Source organism: Dipodomys ordii, unplaced genomic scaffold (genome assembly GCF_000151885.1).
Source record: "Dipodomys ordii isolate 6190 unplaced genomic scaffold, Dord_2.0 Scaffold78, whole genome shotgun sequence".
Classification (NCBI taxonomy): domain Eukaryota; kingdom Metazoa; phylum Chordata; class Mammalia; order Rodentia; family Heteromyidae; genus Dipodomys; species Dipodomys ordii.
Genome location: NW_012267294.1, coordinates 5,461,913 through 5,481,044, shown reverse-complemented (window position 1 = coordinate 5,481,044; position 19,132 = coordinate 5,461,913). Strand labels below are relative to the sequence as shown.

At 53.9% G+C, this 19,132-nt stretch overlaps 1 protein-coding gene across 1 annotated transcript in view; it reads left to right on the top strand.

Moving 5' to 3' along the window:
• The first annotated feature begins 1,024 nt into the window (after window positions 1–1,024).
• Window positions 1,025–19,132, top strand: part of Syt6 (synaptotagmin VI) — a 59,478-nt gene continuing 41,370 nt past the window's right edge. Inside the window, 2 exon segments of the mRNA XM_013024627.1 lie at window positions 1,025–1,089; window positions 2,264–2,324. Coding sequence (XP_012880081.1) covers window positions 1,025–1,089; window positions 2,264–2,324 — 126 coding nt within the window.

The following is a 19,132-nucleotide window of genomic DNA, read 5'->3' as shown; positions in this document are numbered from 1 at the left end:
GCCACTTCTGGCTTTTTTCTTTTTGCTTATGTGGTGCTGAGGAATCGAACCCAGGGCCTCAGGAATGCAAGGCAAGCACTCTACCACTGAGCCACCTTCCCAGCCCCTCTCTTCCTCTTTTCAAGTATGGCTCTCACATCTCCATGTCAGGGTCTTCCCGGGCGTGTGTTAATGTTGCAGGTTTCTGGGACCCATCTCCTGTCCTGTGCCAATTCAGAATGCCCAATGGTGGTCTGCAGATATTTGCATTTTAACAGCTCTTTGCCACAGAGTTTGAGCAAGAGTGACCTTTTTTCCAGGCACAGGTGCTAGAAGATCCCTGTGGTGGAAAGCCAGGGCTAGCTTGGGCCGAAGGCAAAAGCCAAGTCTTGGGGAGGTGTGTCACAAGTGACTGCCGTTATATGCTGACTAGGCAGTGACGGGTGTTCACACCATGGAAGTCACAGGTGCTGTGAAGTACGGCCTGCAGTTAAGCAGCATGAACTGCTTGGTCCAGATGCAGACCTGTCCAAGGTCCTGACTCAGCGGCCAGCCTGCAGGAGAGGCCCAGCCATCACAGATGCCCCACTGGGGTTGGCCAGGGACCAGCCATGTGGTCCAGGAGCGGATGTGGCTCTGTGAGCCCCTGAGGTGTGGCCCCTGGGGAACCCTGGTTCCCCTACACAGAAAGGAAGGGGGGGGGCTCACCCTGGGGGGGGGCGGGCACAGGGAGGGGCTTGGGCTTTGAGGAAGTGTTGGTGGTGGAGCCAACTCCACACTCTTCTTTCCAGCCTTGCTGGCTTGGCTCCACCCTAGGAATCCTGAGCTCACTCCTCTACCAGGGGTGACTGAGCGCCTCATGGACGGCCCCCAAGGTCCACTCCCACTGGAGCTGGGCTCCAAGCCTCTGAGAGGAGAAAGCAGATCCCAGGCAGCTAACACTCCCACACACACCTGCACACATGTGCACACACATGCATACACACATGCATACACACGTGCACATACACAAATGCATTTGACCAGGAATTCCATGCTCAGCACAATGACGAGAATTCCGCTGGTGTCCACATTTGGTGGCATTTGTGCCACGCCGTTGCATGGTGGAAGGTAGGCAAGAGCAGACGAAAGGGCCCATAACCCACTCTTTTTTCTTTTTTCTTTTTTTCTGTTGGTCATGGGGCTTGAACTGTGGGCCTGAGCACTGTCCCTCAGCTCTTCAGCTCAAGGCCAGCACTCTACCACTTGAGCCACAGCACCACTTCCAGTTTTCTGAGTGGTTTATTAGAGATAAGAGTCTCACAGACTCTCCTGCTCAGGCTGGCTTTGAACTGCAATCCTCATATCTCAGCCTCCTGAGTAGTTAGGATTATGGGCCTGAGCCACCAGTGCCCGGCTAAATTTATTCATTTTTGGTCAGTTGTGGGGCTTGAACTCAGAGCCTGGGTATTGTCCCTGAGCTTTTAAGATCAAAACTAAAGCTCTATCACTTTGAGCCACAGCTCCACTGGCACTGTACCTTTGTGTTCCTCTTCTAAGAGCATCCTCCTTTGTTCTCACTGTGTGTGAGTGCCTAGAGACTGTGCAGGTTATCAGGTCCTGGTATATTTTAGATCTAGCTTATGCATATGAGAAAAAACACGCGCTGTCTGTCTCTCCGGGCGTGGCTTACCTCACGTCACATGATTTGTTCTAGGTCCCTCCATGTCCCTGCAAATAACATATTATTCTTTCTAATGTCTGTGTGAAGTTCCGCTGTACATAGGTACCACTTTTTTTTTTTTTTGCCAGTCCTGGGTTTGAACTCAGGGTCTGGGCGCTGTCCCTGAGCTTCTTTTGCTCAAGGCTAGCACTCTACCACTTGAGCCACAGCGCCACTTCCAGCTTTTTCTGAGTATTTTATTGGAGATAGAATCTCACAGACTTTTCTGTCCAGGGGCTTTGAACCGCAGTCCTCAGACCTCAGCCTCCTGAGTGGCTTGGATGGCAGGGTGAGCCACTGGTGCCTGGCAAGTACCCCGTTTCTTGGATCCACTCGTTTGCTGCAGGGCACCTGGGCTGTTTCCCTCACCTAGCTATTGCAAACACAGGAAGTTTTGAGGGACCGTTCAAACCCTAGCAGAGAGACATGAACTCAAGCGTGTCTGCCCCTGAGCTGCGGAGGGGTCTCTTTACTTTGGTCCCCGGAGCTCACCAGCTCAACAGCCACATCCAGATGCAGTGGCCAGCACTGCTGCGTGAGTGGGTGAGCACGACTTGGGCCGTGGGCCCATCCCCAACGCAGATTCTACAACACAGACAAAGCTGCGCATGTCGCCTTTAACATGAACGGCGTGGTGCTGAGGGTCAGCTAGACAAACCTGCCAAGATCCCACCAAGACAAGAGCAGCAGGCGTGGCCGGCCCTGGTGCTCATGTCCGTAATCCCAGCTGCTCAGAGCAGAGACTTGAGGATTCCTGTGTGAAGTCAGCAAAGACAGGAGAGTCTGTGAGACTCTAACTCCAGTGAACCAGCTTACTAAGCTCAGGGACAGTGTCCAGGCCCTGAGCTCAAGTTCAAGGCACACAAAGAGTGCAGGACCCTGAGTTCCAACCTCCATACTCGCATGTATACACCCACCGACACACACACACACACACACACACACACACACACACACACACACACACACACCCCTTGACTGATTCTATGACCTTTGGGTCTGGTCTGTTGGTCGTGGGGCCTGTTCTTGCCTCTGCTGTTGGAGTCACAGGGCACCCGGGTACCAGGCCTAGACTGCTGAGAGGACAGGGTGGTGGCCAGGGCAGTGCTGGGAAACCGAGTCACCCACGAACTTGGGGAGCGGGCTGTCCTCATACACCCCGGGGTGCTGTGTGAGGAGGGAGCGGCCGTGCCAGGGACTCCAGATGGCACAAGCAGGGATGGGAGAGAGTGGCGGGAAGCCGGTCCCAGCGCCGCCTCAGGAAGAACTTTCTCACAACCCGTGGGCTGCCAGGATGGCCGGCTCCCAGGCACGGAGCCGCCCACAGAGCCAGGCTGGGCCGCAGACCCCTGTCAGGGGACCCCACCACCCCGCATCACCCCAACTCTGTGATTCCCACAGCAGAGGTGGGAACAAACTTCAGACACAAAGGTGTGTGTGTGTGTGTGTGTGTGTGTGTAGGAGAGAGAGTGTGCAACAGTCACAGCTTGGATTATGCATTTTATCTTCTCGTAGTTTATTTTTGAGGAGCTGAGACTGGGGCTTGAACTCTGGGCCAGTCTCTCTTGCTTAACTTTTCCACCCACGGTGGAAGCCCGACTTGAGCTTGAGACGCAGCTCTGCGTCTACTTGTTGGTGGTTAATCGGATATGAATCTCATGGCCTCCTTGCCTGGGCTGGCCTCGAACTGCCATCCTCAGATCTCAGTCTCCCGCATAGCTGGGCTTACAGGTGTCAGCCCCTGGTACCTGGTATAGCCTAGACTTTCTTCTAAAGCCAAGTAGACATTGCCCTAAGTTTACCCTTGGAACGGCCATGAGTGGTACTGGTGGCCGCAGCTGCGGCAGGCAGGGCCTGGCAGAGGGCTGGGAAGTAGAGCAGGGGAGAGGGGGGACCTCTCAGCAGGCCTGGGGGTCCGGGGGGGCTGCCCAGCCCCAGTGGGGGGGGAGAAGGGAGGACCACAGGGCTCTGCCCAGCCAGATCCCCATCCTGCTGACCGCTCCCTGGCTTCTGACCGGTGTGAAGACCTCTCCTCGCCGACTCCCAGCTAAGCGCAGGCGCAGAGCTGGAGGCTGAGCACGCGTGAAGAATGGAGTCCAGTCCGAAGTTACCATGCCTCTCCGCTGCGTGCACACAGAAGAAACAGAACCTTGTGTGTTTGAAGACGGGGTTCAATGTTCTGTGAAGCCGACCCACTGGAGACGGTGCTCTGGTTGAAGACAGTTTGCTTGCTCTGGAAATACGTTGCCATTGAATTTCCCCTGCAAGGTGGAATTCAGAGTGATGCCTAGTCCGATGCGGTGGTGAGGCTGTGCTCCCACGGGACTGGGCTTCTTGGGCCACCACAGCCGTGTGGGAAAATGGGATGCACGATGCTGGCTGCTGCCAAGGACAAGACCACCACAGCCAGCTGGGTGCTGTCTACACGCTCCTAACCCCAGCTACTCAAGAGGCTGCGATCTGAGGATCATGGTTCAAAGCCAGGCCAGACAACTTTGTGAGACTCTTTATCTCCCATCACTCATCAAGAAGCCTGAGGTGGAGGCATGGCTCAAGTAGGAGCTGCCAGTCTTGAGTGAAAAAGTCAAGTGAGACTGCCAGACCCTGAGTTCAAGCCCCAGTACGGCATATGTAAGCACACGCGCACATGCACTCACACAAGCACATACACACACAGGTGTGCACACATGCACATGCAGATGCCAAGTTCTAACTGTACTTTAACATTTCAGAGTGTTCTCACACACGGCATGGCTCAGCCGCTCTGTTAACCTTGGTCTTACCTTCATGATGCATAGTCTACAGGGTGCTGTCTCTGAGGGGGGGTGGTCAGTAGACCTTTGCCAGCAGGGGCGCAGGGTCAGGGGGGGTCAGGCTGCACAGGGCCTGTGTGGGGGAAGGACACCTCCCAGACCAGAACAGCACCTGACGCACAACCACACTTGCTGCTTCTGCCCGCCCCCAGCCCCCAAGGACAGAGGCTCCTGGCAACCATGTTGGGGGCCGAGTGATCTTTGGACTGGCTAACAGGCAAGTCCCATTCCAGTTAGGCAAAATGTCCACTCGTGTCTGAGCTGTGACTGCACCAGTGTGGGTCACAGGGTTCAAACTCCTGCCTGGTGTGTGGAATTCCCTGCCGTGTGATTCCCCTGCTCCTGCAGTCTGAGCAACATGGCACCCAGTTACCGCGGATGCTTCATCTTCTTCTTCTCTTTGGTTGTTTCTACCTCCTGGCTACCATGAAGGATGAACTCTGACACTGTCTGTCTGTCTGACTCTTCTTATATGATACTACATTAAAAATACCTAACAGCAAGAAAAGGAACTGAGAAAATAAAACCCCAGTTTGCCACAACAGCAGAGAGAGAGAGAGAGGAAAAAAAAGGAGAATCGGCTGCCTACTTTGTCACTCATTTTGGAAGCTGCTTGCTAGTGTGAACAATATTTTGCATAAAATTATTAACTCAAAGCTCTCAGCGCTATTTAAAGCTTCACTTTAAAGTTTAACTTTTTTTTAGTCCTTGTTTTTTATATAGAAAAATTCAGAATTATCTCCATTCATGTGCGATCTTCAGCATGCTTTATTCCTGAGCAAGTGTACCCTATGATTCATACTATGATGTGAGTGACTGCTGGACACTTTCTCTAAGCAGCCTGAGGTTTTAGAGCCAGTATGTCTTCATTTGGTGAAAAGAATGGGCATCAAGTAGGGCAGAGGTCTTCCCTGAAATCAACAATTTCCAACCTTTTCCAGTTGGGCACAGAGGCAAGAAAATCTCAGGTGCAGTGCCTAGGGTCACCCAGGCCATGCTTGCTTGCAAAATGATTAAAATCAAGCACAGAGTACTGTGGCAGGGATAACTCCACATCTTCTCTGTATTATTATTATTATTATTATTACTATTATTATTGCCAGTGCTGGGGCTTAAACTCAGGGCTCTGAGCTCTCATTTGGCTTTTTCACTCAAGGCTGGCACTCTACCACTTGAGCCACAGCTCTCCTTCCCACTTTTTGCTGCTTAGTTGGAGGTAAGAGTCTTGACTTTGTTTTGCCTGGGCTGGCTTTGAGCTGTGACCCTCAGATTTCAGTCCCTTGATTAGCTAGGATTACAAGCGTGAGCTGCCAACACCTGCCTCTCTGTCTTTGGAAAAGACAAATCATTTGCAAACTCTACAGATGGATGCACAATTTCACATGTCCATTTATATGTCTAGTGCGGTTTGCTCAGAGTCACCCCTTCCGCCCGCCCTCCCTCCCCCTTCCTTCCTCCTTCCTCCCCTGCCCTCCACTTCATGATCCCCACTTCCTTTTCCTTGAGTGTCCCCATCCCCTTCCGGTCAACCCCTCCACTAACTCCCCCTTCAATGCCACACCTCCCCACAGCCTGAGCCACACTTAGGGGCTGGGTCGTGCATACGCGTACGAGCCTGTGTGTGTCTGCATGGAAGTTCTGTTTTCCGTGTCACATCCACACGTGAGAGGAAGCGGACACCCCTGTCCTTCGGGGAAGCTTCCTTCCCACTGTGACTGTGTCCAGGCCCACTCATCTCCCTGGAAAGGACGTGACTTCATTCTTCCTGATGGTTGAATAAAATTCCATTGTGTGTGTGTATGCGTGTGGTGTGTGTGTGTGTGTGTGTGTGTGTGTGTGTACGCCTCATAGGCCTACTGGTTTGGGGAAGCACAGCCCTGCCTCACCCAGCACTGCCTCTGCTACTGGCTGCCAGCAGTCCTCTCCATAGCTCCTCTGCGAGCCAGGAGCCTGGGAAGGGGTGAGCACGCCCAAGCAGGGAGGCAGGGCCTTCTCTTGCTCCCCAGCCTGCCCTCCCTCCCCCGCCCAGGTCTCTGCAGCTCACTTCTGTGGTGGCATAGCTGGGATCTGACATCACACACAGATGTTCAGCAATCACGCCACACACAGACGTTTAGCAATGATGTCACACACAGATGTTGTATAATGACATCACAGATGCCTAGTAATGACGTCATGCACTGCTGTTTAGCAATGACATCACCAACCGATTGACGCCACGCACAGATGTTTAGCGATGACGACACAAACAGACGCCTAGCAATAATGACATCGCATTCAGATGTTTAGTAATGGCAGGTGAGTCGAGCGAATGTGTGCAGAGGAGCCATGTCAATTTGGAGCCGAGACTTTCGGTCGTGCAGAACGGACACCCTAACTCTCCCCTCCAGCTTCCCTCTCTACGGGCTGGCTTCCAACAGCATCCTAAGCAGTGAGGGTGACAGGGTTTCACTAATTGGGCAAGGCTAACGACAATGGGCTTGAGGACCCCGGGAAACAGCCTGGAAGCGGAGTTCTGGTTCCATCCGCCCGGCTGGGTCAGAATGGGGGAGGGGCCGGGGGACAGGCGTGTCCGAGCTGCTGCGGCCGCAGCACATGACCTTTGGGCCCTATGTCACCATCCCCGGAGTGTGGAAGCTGCAAATAATTTGTTACTATTAATACTTACAGCCCAATTTGGAAGTTATTTACTTTGAATAGATCAGAGACAATAGCCTGGTGCATTATTTGAATAATAATTAGCTTCCAGGATCAGCCCAGAAAGCCCTGGGTAACCACGGGCCCGTGCCCCAGCCTGAGCTTTGTTGGTTTTTGGAGACAGAGCCTCACTGAGTAGCCCGTGCTGGCCTCACAATCCAGATCCTCTGCCTCCACCCGCCTCCCAAGGGCTGGGCTTGACTACGGGTCTGGCCGTCCACCGGCTTCTTCTGTAGTGCCAATGTGTCCTGAGAGTGAGTGACTAGTTCTTGGTGGTTAGTTTTGCTCAGTGAATATGGGGCTGAGAGCCCTGGGCACACCGGCCTGGGAGGCAGACAAGTCTGGTTTTTATCCTCGTGTGGTGGTTCCTAAGAGCTTGGTTTTCTTTTCTTTTCTTTTCTTTTTTTTGCAGAGGGGTCTGGTCGTGGGGCCTGAACTCTGGGCCTGGGCGCTGTCCCTCAGCTCTTCAGCTCAAGGCTAGCGCTCTACCACTTGAGCCACAGCGCCACTTCCGGCTTTTTTCTGTTTGCTTATGTGGTGCTGAGGAATCGAACCCAGGGCCTCATGCATGCAAGGCAAGCAAAAAGCTTGATTTTCCAGAGCCTCTCAGTCTGTGTCCTCTGTGGACATGAAGTTAACTTGAAGCAGGGAGGCTGGATTGTAGATCAGAATGGCTGGTGCGGGGCACTGGGTGCTGGGGACAGAGGCAGGGATTGGTGGAGGGGCAATACCCGGGTCGGACCCAGCTCAGTGAGCGGTACCCTCCCCCCATCCTCTCCACTGCCCACCCCCGGTGCCCCGTCTGCAGGGGCCTCCCTCTTGCCCTGGGCAGAGGGACACCGGGGACCGGTGAGCCGGCCCCATTCAGGATGCTGCTGCTGGGTTTGTCCTGTCCTTGTGGCACAAGCCCCACCTGCCTGTACACTCTTCCTACATCAGACCATGCCAGCTTTGAACCCAAGGTCAGTGCAGACATTGAGCATACTCTCTAGCCTGAGCCTTGAATTCTTATCTGAAAAAGGAACACAGTGGCCTGTCCCTCCCCACCCACACTTATTGTCTGTTGAGCTTGCACTCAGGACCTTGTGCTCACTTAACTTTTCTGCTCAAGGCTGGCACTCTACCACTGGAGTCGCACTCCATGTCCAGCTTTTTGCTGTCTTTTGAGAGGGAGATAAGAGTCTCAGGGACTTTCCTGCCTAGGCTGGCTTTAAACTATGATCCTCAGATCTCAGCCTCCACAGTAGCTAGGATTACAGGCGTGAGCCACCAATCCCACCCCAGATATGTTTGAATATGAAGATTTCTAATACTCAGAGAAATGGCAGAAGTTCTAAACTGGATAACAAACTCAAACTATCAAGAAGTAACTCATGAGTACTTGAAAAATGGCTCAGAACCTCCCAAGTCAGGCCTGTCTTGGGCTGGGGAGCGACAGCATCCCTTCTTAGCCCTAGAGACAAGAGCAGAGCTGAGTCTGCCTCACCCTCCTTCTTGGAGACCGCATCGAAGACTCCCGCCAGGAGAAAGAGAACGCCAGAGCCAGTCGGTTAAAACTCCTCAGTAGATCACCTGTGGGAAGCAATCCAGAGTGACAGGGTGTGTTCACCACCTACAGAGGATATCTGCTGTCTGTCTGTCTGTCTGTCTGTCTTCTCCTGATCTTTAGAGACAGTATGGATTGACCTGTGAAGCACTCCAGGATAAGCAGCCTTGTGGTGGCTCTACAGAACAGAGTTGAGACACAAAAGACAGTGTTGAGTTAGCTGTACTCACTCACCCACAGTGGGTTCCAGGTGCGGGCTCTGTTTTCATTAAAGGAACATCATCTCCTCACTAGAGAAGGAGGAAAGAAGTCGTGGTGGGCTGGAAGGGCCACCTTCGGGGAAGGCCAGGAGGATTCCTGGGAGATGTGGGAGCAGCCAGGCCGAGGACCAGGCAAGGATTTGATACCCGCTGTTGTGTTGTGTGGAGGGCGTGGGCAGTTGGCCTCTTCATCCCAAAGCTGAGATTTCGCTCCTTCATCTTCTGTGCCAATCCTGGGCTTGCGTATGCCTTGCTGAGCCTTTTCCGCTCAAGGCTGGCGCTCTACCACTTGCACCCCACAGCTTTTACCTGGTTAACTTTTCTGGACTTTTCTGCTCATGCTGACTCCTAACTCTGATCCTCAGGTCTCAGCCTTCTGATTGCTAGGATTACAGGTGTGAGTTAATGGCGCCTGACTGGAATTCATGACTGCTCTTGTAGAAGAACCCATTTTTTCAGGTAAACTGCTTGAAAATGGAATGATCTTTCTTAGAGGGGATTGCTTCTCTTGTCACAAGAGAAATCCAAGCCACAGGTGAAGGAACAAGTATCAGCACTACGGAGAGGAGATGAGTTCTAAACGTCTGAGTCCCTTTTCAAAACCTCTGTTTCTCAAGTAATTCAGTTCTGTTGAAAGGCATTTGATTTTTCTTAATTTGGTTCTGATATAAAAAAAATCTCCTTTACAACCTCACCCATAATTTCTAAGCTTCTGTCTCCAAGTTGAAGTCGAGGACTCTAAACAGACCAATAGGATTGGAGCCAAATCTCTCTGGGTAATGCAGTGAAATGTATTCTTCTAAAATATGAGCTAGATAAGCAAAATAGCTTTTAGTTTCTTTCTTGAACATCCTAGAAGCCACCGCTTTTAAGGATTGAGCTGTCAGAGTCTAAGGCTCTGAAATTAATGGAATGTAATTTTCTGCCATTTGTGATGGATTCCTGGCCTTTTTATGCATGTGAAATCTCAGGCCTGGGGGGGGGGGGCTGGGGCCGCTCTGAAGCTTCCTCGGCGTCCTCCGTGCTCTCCCAGGTCCTGACCACACCTGTGTGTCACATGCTGACTCGCACGACCATGGAAGATGGAGATGAGTCAGAGAGAAACCCATGATGCAATTTTAATATTCGACGATGTGAACAGCATTGAAATGTTCTTCCGTGTTAGACAAAGGGAGAAGGATCTTGTTAAGGACAAAAGGAAAAACAATGTAGCACTTCATAGAAAGCAGGTATTGAGTGCTAAAACGCTTCTGCTCCCACGGAGGAATCTGGCTTGTCTTCGGTGTGACTGCATCCTTCTGAGCTGTGATGAGCAGCCATGGTTCAGCTTTGTCCAGGGAGGTCCAGCTTGGCAATCCTCCTTCTGGTGCCTGGAGGAACCTGGATCCTCCCCAGCTCGCTTCAAACACACCAGGATTTTAACTTGCCGGGACACTTCCTCTCCCTCTGCTTCGGACACCAGCCGCAGGTCATTGCATGCAATTCAACCGCCTGACGCACCACACGAACATGCATGTGCATGCACACACACATGCACACAGCAAGAGACAACATGCATGCATGCACACACCATAGACACACAAACATGCACACATACCACAGACACATGCACACACACACCATAGGCACATACACACAAACATGCATGCACACATATATATGTACACACACCAAAATACACACCATACACATGAACACATCACATACCTGCAGACATACAGCACAGGTATGCACACTACACCATACCACACACATCACAAGTATGCAAATATACAACACATGCACACACATACATGCACACCTACACACCACGACATGCACAGACACTACACACACCTCACACAGCACACAGCACACATGTGCACAGCATATAACACGCATGTGCGCATACACCACACAACGCATGAACACCACACCTGTGCATACCTACACACCTGCACAGGAATTATGGAGCTGTTCCTGTCAACACCTTGGTTGACAATCCTCCGGCTCCACTTTGGAAAGCAAGCCAGGTCACTGAGCTCATAAGGAGCTAAGGGAAATTTACAAGGTGAAAAGGATTAGGGGAGGCCATGGGGGGCTCTGCCCCTGAGCTTGGTATGACCCTCATCACAGCGAGAGACGTTTCCTGTCTAAGAAACCCCCACAAGGCTCAGGGTGGATGAAAGCAGAAGAGCCCAGCCCGCTTCCCTGGCTGACAGCAGGGCCTCGCCCAGAGCCAGACCACCCAGCAGTGGGAGTAATTAACCCAGGAAAGGTCACCGATTCATAATTCATTGCCAAAGGGCTCCCTGAGTTCCAGCTGCCTCTGGACCAGCCTTGCTGTGGCAAGGCTTGCACCCAGTGGGTACCTGCACCCCTCCCCCAGGAGGACCGCCCCTGGTGAGGGCCCCCGTGGCCACCCCTGTCCTCCTGGCTGCTCAGGAGGCTGAGATCTGAGGACTGACGTTCAAAGCCAGCCTGGGTAGGAAAGTCTGGGAGACTCTTATCTTCGATTAACCAAAAAGCCAGAAGTGGATCTGTGGCTCAAGTGGCAGAGCACCAACTTTGAGCACAAAAGCTAAGGGACATCATCCAGATCCTGGGCTCAAGCCCCAGGACCAGCACAAAATCAGCCACCAAGGAAGGAAGGCTGGGTGTTTGTGTGTCTAGGCCTGGCCTTGTTGGGGGACAGAGGGTGTCAGCATGGGGGGGGCTTGGCCTGGGCAGTGCTTTCTTGGCTGGATGCCCTAGCCTGGCCACAGGGAGCCTGAGGTGTTCTGCTCCCAACCCCGGAGGCCCCACAACCCAAGGGTGGTATCTCCCTCGCCACTCACGTTGTTGTGAGGCTCCAGCTGCTGAGTGTGATGAATAGTGGATGGCCGGTCACCAGCCCTGGACCCCTCTCCTCGCCCCCCCCCCCAGCCACCAGCCCTGGAACCCCCCTCCGCTCAGCCGCCAGCCCTGGCCCCCAGGAACACAGTGTGAGGAAAGCAATCGCGATTTGGCAAATTTTACCTGCAAGAAGCCAAAGAATTGTCTACAGACAAACCAGGCCAACCCATCCCTCAACCCCTCCTGCGGGCAGCCTGCCCCATAGGCCCCCTCCCCCATGGGCCTACCCCCCCCTCAAGCCTGTCCTCGGGTGTGTCCGCTGCGTATGTCCTATATGTCCCCTGTGCCTGTCCTCGGGGCTAGACAGGGCTCCATCCTGTTCTGGGCTCCCCGCTCCGTGGAGCCGTGGAAGCCCCTCAAGCAGAGTCCGTGGGCTCCAGCTGGTTTGAAACCCCAAAGCCTTCCGCACCCCCAAAGCTCAGTGGCCAAGGGGTGGAGAGGTGAAGGTGACGGAAAACTCCAGGTGCGCTCAGGAGTGTGTCTGGATGTCTGTCTGTCTTTATCCCTGCCTCCGTGCGCATGTGTATGTGTGTGCACACACGTGTGTGTGTGTGTGTGTGTATGTGTGTGTGTGTGGGTGTAAGAAACTACTCAGAATGAAATGAAATATGTTCCCACAGATCTGCAGCTAAACTGAGGCAACCTTCCTGCCCAGCCTCCTCCTCCCTGGTCGCCTCCCTACCCCCCTCCTCCCCCCCCCCCTTTCCCAGGTCCCCTCCTCCCCACCCTCCTCCTCCCAGGCCCTCGCATCCCCACCCCCTTCTTCCCCAGGCCTCCTCCTCCCCACCCCCCTCTTCCCAATCCCTCTTCTCCCCAGGCCTCCTCCTCTCCAGCCCCCCCTCCTCCTGAGGCTCTCCCCTCCCTACCCTGCCCAGGCCCTACGCCTGTCTCCTCAGCAGCAGTGCAAGGTAGCTCTGCTGACCAGCCAGGCCTGGGCAGGACCTCTGGAGGTCACCAACCCTTTTCAGCCATTCCTGATGTTCACCACTAAGGCTCCCACCCTGTGTTCTGTGGGCACCTGGTTAATTTGGGGGAGCCCCAAGCCAAATCAAGGCCATGCCGGTCCCACCCTGAGCAGTCCCTCCCAGTGGGCCAGCACTGGGCACGAGGGGAAGACCATGAGGACAGAGAAAAGAACAGAGAGTAGAAAGGGAGGGAGGAGTGGGACAACCCTGCCTTCCTCGGGAGCTGTGTGATCGCGCAGCAAGGACTTGGTTACTCTGGTCTTGGGCGCTGTCCCTGCGCTCTTCAGCTCAAGGCGAGTGCTCTACTGCTTGAGCCACAGCACTACTTCCAGTTTTCTTGTGGTTTTATTGGAGATAAGAGTCTCATGGACTTTCCTGCCTGGGCTGGCTTTGAACGGTGATCTTCAGATCTCAGCCTCCTGAGTAGCTAGGATTACAGGTGTGAGCCACCAGCACCCGGCTAGGACTCAGTTACTCTCGTGAGCTGTGTGATCTCACAGTAAGGACTCCATTACTATCAAAGGTTGTGTGATCAGAGTAAGGACTTGGTTACTCTTGTGAGCCATATGATCTCATAGTAAGGACTCCATTACTATAATGAGCTCTGTGATCTCAGTAAGGACTCGGTTACTGTCATGAGCTGTGTGATTTTGCAGTAAGGACTCAGTTATTATCAGGACTCGGTTACTGTCACAAACTTACAGGATTCACCACCATGCCAGTGCCACCACACTCACATCACCACCACACCTGCATCACCACCACATTGACATCACCACACCCACATCCCCACACCCACATCACCACACATCACCACACCCAGATCACTTCCACACCCACATCACCACTCCATCACAACACCCACATCCTCACACCTGCATCCTCACACCCGCATCACCACACCCACATCCCCACACCCACATCACCATTATGCCTGTATGGGGGGGGGAAATTAGCAGTTGATTCTTTTTTGGGGGGGGTCTGGTTGTGGGGCCTGAACTCTGGGCCTGGGCGTTGTCCCTCAGCTCTTCAGCTCAAGGCTAGCGCTCTACCACTTGAGCCACAGCGCCACTTCTAGCTTTTTTCTTTTTGCTTATATGGTGCTGAGGAATCGAACCCAGGGCCTCAGGCATGCAAGGCAAGCGCTCTACCACTGAGCCACCTTCCCAGCCCCTAGCAGTTGATTCTTAGAAAGAAACTTTTCACAGAGCTGCAGCCTGTGCTTCGCAGATTCTAGGAGTTCTGAGGGCAGGTTTGGGGCTCCCCTTGCCTCTTACTTCCCAGCTTAGTTAAGGAGCTGGGGCCTGAACCCCATTCTTTACCTTGTCCTTTATCTTTGCTCTCAGCAAGGATATAAATTGGCTTCCTTCTCCTCCTCTTCCTCTCTCTCTCTCACACACACACACACACGTACACACACACACGCACACACACACGTACACACACACGCGCACACACACACGTACACACACACGCGCACACACACACGTACACACACGTACACACACACGTACACACACGTACACACACACACACACACACGCTGCTGCTGTTGCTACTGGCCCGGCAGCCCCCACAGCCTGGTATAGCTGCACCCACCCCTCTAGTCCTTCCTTCCAGTTCAAGTCTCACCTGACAGCCCAGGGTCATGCTCACCCCTGCAAGCCCAGCCATGCACAAGGCTGAGGTCTGAGGATGAGATTGAAGCCAGGCTGGATGGGAAAGTCTATGCAATTCCAATCAATAGCATGAGGTCCATCTTTCTGAGATCCTCAGATCTCAGCCTTTTTAGTAGCCATGTCCTCTTATTCTTTTTTTGTTTTGTTTTGTTTTCTTTCTTTCTTTCTTCTCTCCTTTTCCTTTTCGTTCTCCTCCTCCTCCTCTTCTTCTTCTTCTTGGGTCCGGTCGTGGCGCCTGAACTCTGGGCTTGGGCGCTGTCCCTCAACTCTTCAGCTCAACACTAGCGCTCTACCACTTGAGCCACAGCACCACTTCCGGCTTTTTTTTCCTGCTTATGTGGTGCTGAGGAATTGAACCCAGGGCCTCAAGTATGCAAGGCAAGCGCTCTACCACTGAGCTACCTTCCCAGCCCCCCCACCTTTTTTTATGCTGGTACTGGACTTGAACTCAGGACTTTAGGCTCTTGATTAGGACTTTAGTCAAGATGCATTGTACTCATACACTGTCATGTTGAATTGCAAATTCCTCTGTGTTCATCTACTTAGAGACAATTTTAATTTTTTCAGGCCATAATCCATATTAAGCAAGCAACAGAGGGCACAGAGCAAGCACCAAATAAATACCTTGAATATATTTAGAACTCTTAACTATTAATATTAGTATTGTTCAGCATTTGAGGCCTCGGTCACCCAGAGTGGGGAGACGGGGCGGGGGGGGGGAATTCCTGGAGAGCCAGACTACAGAGGAGCAGAGGGGAAGGGGGGAGGAGGAGGGAAGAGGGCAGGGGAGGGGCCGGGACAGGAGAGAAAAACTCAGAGAGAATTCTGTCCTGGACGCTCGTTTCCCGCTGAGGACATGGTGGGGATGCAGCCAGAGGTGGAGGAGCTCATTTGAAATCTTCTCCCCGGCGGCCTCTCCCCAGCGAGGCCTCCTCTGTGGGGCGTGGCACCCTGTGGCAAGCGTGGATGGCCACCGTGGATGGGACTGGCATGGCTGCCCCTGGGGGCTGACTGGCACGCGTGGGATCTTCACGGCACTCCAATAAAGGCCAGGTGAGCCGGGCTCCACTAGCTCACGCCGTGATGAACCCCAGAGATGCTCAATACCAACTCACCAGGGACAAGCGAGCAGCAGAGGGGTGGCCCTCGTGGCAGAGGACCAGCCCCGAGCAGAAAAAGCCAAGGCAGAGTGCAAGGTCCCGAGTTCAAGCCTCAAGAGGAGCACAAAAATACCAAATAGTAAGTAAACACCCAAACTACTGAATGGGCGAACAAAGGAAAGAAAGATGCAATGAGAAAGAGCTGGGTTCTGGTCCTACTGCTTGTCAGCTGAGGGGCCTGGCCTCTGTGTGGCTGCATGAATAGAGTGAATATGGAAAGTCTACCACGCTTCCCAGATGTACGAATGGCGATGTTGGTGGAGGCCGGGCAGACGGCGGTGCTGGTAGAGGCCGGGCAGACGGCAGACCAGCATGGAGCCCACACACAGCAGAGATGTGGGCAGGGCTGGCCAGGGCAGGAAGGAGACTTCAGCTCTGCCCAGTGGAGCTAGAATCCGGTGGACATCTGTTCCCTCCAGGGGCTGCAGCGCTCTGACCCCCAGCATGCTCTGCCGATCCTCACAGTCTGTTGAAATCAAGAATGAAGACCTCCCCGAGTCCACAGAGCCTTTTCCAGATCTGTCACATTAATTAGCTTTGGCAGTTTGTCTGGTTTCCTTTCATTAGTAGAGCAGCCGGAGTCCTGAGACTGCGAACTCTCCATGGCTCTGTGGGAGAATCTGTCACAGGGGAGGGGCTTGGCCTTTCCTGGAAGTGAGGATCCAACCCTGGGAAACAGCGCAGGCTGGGCAGAGAAACCCATGCTGCCCTCACAGCAGGCCTGGCCGCCTGAGAGCCAGACGCCTGTGCTGGTGGCTCAAGCCTGTCATCCTAGCTGCTCAGAGGCTGACATCTGAGGATTGAGGTTCAAAGCCAGCCCAGGCAGGAACATCTGTGAGACACTTATCTCCAATAAACCACCAGAAAACTGGAAGTGGTGCTGTGGCTCAAGTGGGAGAGCGCCAGCTATGAGCGCCCAGCAGGCGCTCAGCAGGGAAGTTGTGCAGCTCACCTTTGCGTTTCTTCCCCCTCTAGGCTGGCAGGCAAGTTCAGAGAGTTAGAGCTTTTGAAAGAGACACGAGCCAGGCGCCGGTGGTTCACGCCTGTAATCCTAGCTACTCAGGAGGCTGAGATCTGAGGATCACAGTTCAAAGCCAGCCAGGGCAGGAAAGTCCATGAGACTCTTATCTCCAATAAAACCACAAGAAAACCGGAAGTGGTGCTGTGGCTCAAGGGATAGAGCACTTGCCTTGAGCTGAAGAGTGCAGGGACAGCACCCAAGCCCAGAGTTCAAGCCCCACGACCGACCAAACACACACACACACACACACACACACACACACACACAAAACGAAAGAGACAGAATCCTTCACTGCCCCATAATTTGCTTCCAAATATTTATTTCCTACAAAGCCACGTTAATATTATAAACATTTTAAAGAAAAGATTATTTATTTTTGCATTCCTACTGCCCTCCTCTAATATGGAGAAAGAAAGGCACCAAGAGATGATCAGAGGTAGTGAGCAATGGTCAGAGGTACTGAGCGATGGTCAGAGGTACTGGGTGATGGTGAGAGGTACTGAGTGATGGTGAGAGGTACTGAGTGATGGTGAGAGGTACTGAGCGATGGTGAGAGTTACTGAGCGATGGTCAGAGGTACTCAGCGATGATCAGAGGTACTGAGTGATGGTGAGAGGTACTGAGTGATGGTGAGAGGTACTGAGTGATGGTTAGAGGTACTGAGTGATGGTGAGAGGTACTGAGTGATGGTGAGAGGTACTGAGTGATGGTGAGAGGTGCGGGCAATGGTCGGAGACCTGGCTCCTATTCTCTGCCACATCCTGGCTTCATTTCCTCATCTTTCTGGTGGATTATTAGCGTCTGCCAGTTCTGCATGTGGCCTCAATGTAGGTAACCCCTTCCTTGAGGCCTGGCCGGTGCACGTGTGAGTCAGCTCTATGGCAGTCCACCAGCGCTTCACCCCACTCAGAGAGGGACGGGGCCTCCAGGGCGGGTCAGCCCTGAGCTCAGAGAGGGATCTGGTCTCCAGGGCGGGTCAGATCCCCAGCTCCCATCAAAGCATAGTGGGGTCCCTGGTCAGAAAACCCAGGTGGTCATGCAGTTGCTGGGGGGGGAGGGGGAGGGTCATGGAAGGATAGAAAGGGAGGAAGGGGAGGGAGAAAGGAGAGGGAGGGAGGGGAAAAGGGGGAAGAAGGGAAGGAAGGGAAGGAAGGACCTGGGGAGGGGAAGGAAGGGAAGGGAAGGAAGGAGAGAAGGGAGGGTGGAGGGGTAGGAGGGGCAAGAGGGGGAGGGGAAGGAGGGGAGGGAGGGCGCTCCCGATTTGGAAAGTGCACTGAGAGGGAAGACAGTCAGCTTGTGTCAGAGCAGAGCTCTCCCTGCCTACAGCATTAGCAATCTCCTCGCAAGGTTAAAAAACGTTGTCAATTAGGTTTTGGTCTTCATTTTACTTGCAGCCTAACTCAACCAGACGTGGCTGCGGCTGCGTGGAGGGTGTGTTCAGGCCCACGGGTAGAGAGGAGAGTGGGGATGGGGTAAGGGTCCGCTCTGAGGGGAGGGGGACATGAAGAAGGGGAGGCTCCAAGTGCAGCTCCTAGCCTCCCCTCCCCCTGCTGAGCAGGCTGGGTACTCCTGGCTGGGTACTCCTGACTGCAAGAGCAGAAGAGCCATGGGGTGGGCACTGCTGAGGTGGGTCAGACGTCTGAGAAGCCACTGCTTGCCTCTTCTAGAATATGGTGGGTGCCAGGTATCTGCAGAGCTCTCTGCCCCAGACCCGGGTGGGGGGGGCGCAGCGCCTCCCAGAGGGTTGGAGCCTGGTCCGGGCCTCAGTACACGGCACCCCTCCACCTGCCTCTCCCCCACCCCAAACCCAGACTCAGTGCTGGTTCTTTTCCGTCCTCCTCCTTCTCCAGGTCTGGGTCCTGGTCTGGTCTTTTCCCAAGGGAAGGCTTCCATGTGCTGGGGTGGGCTCGCGCGGACAGGGTTTGGAGAGGACTTCCGGCTCTCCAGGAGGATTTATCTCCCTGTTGCTGCTGGTCACGTGTCCACCACGGTGCCAGCCGCCGACCTGGACCGAGCCAAACCCTATGTAAGGCAGGATGCTTCTGGAGTGTGTGTGTGTGTGTGAGAGAGAGAGAAAGAGAGAGAGAGAGACAGAGACAGAGACAAAGAGACAGAGAGAGGGAGAGAGAGCACTTGTGTCTCTATCTCTCTTCCCCCTCTCTCTCCGTGGTCCATGTCTCTGTCTGTCTCTGACTCCCACCTGCCTGACCACGGGCACTGGGCAGCTTGGCCCTGGTGGCTCTTAGTCCCCACAGCCTCCTCTGCATTGCTTGCTCTCCTGAGAAATCCGAGCACAGGAAATGCTGCAGAGCTGCTGCCTGCCCGCGGCCTGCTGCCCAGCCTGCTGCTGCCCTGCCTCTGCTGCTGCCCTGCCTCTGCTGCTGCTGCCCAGCCTGCTGCTGCTGCCCAGCCTGCTGCTGTTGCCCGGCCTGCTGC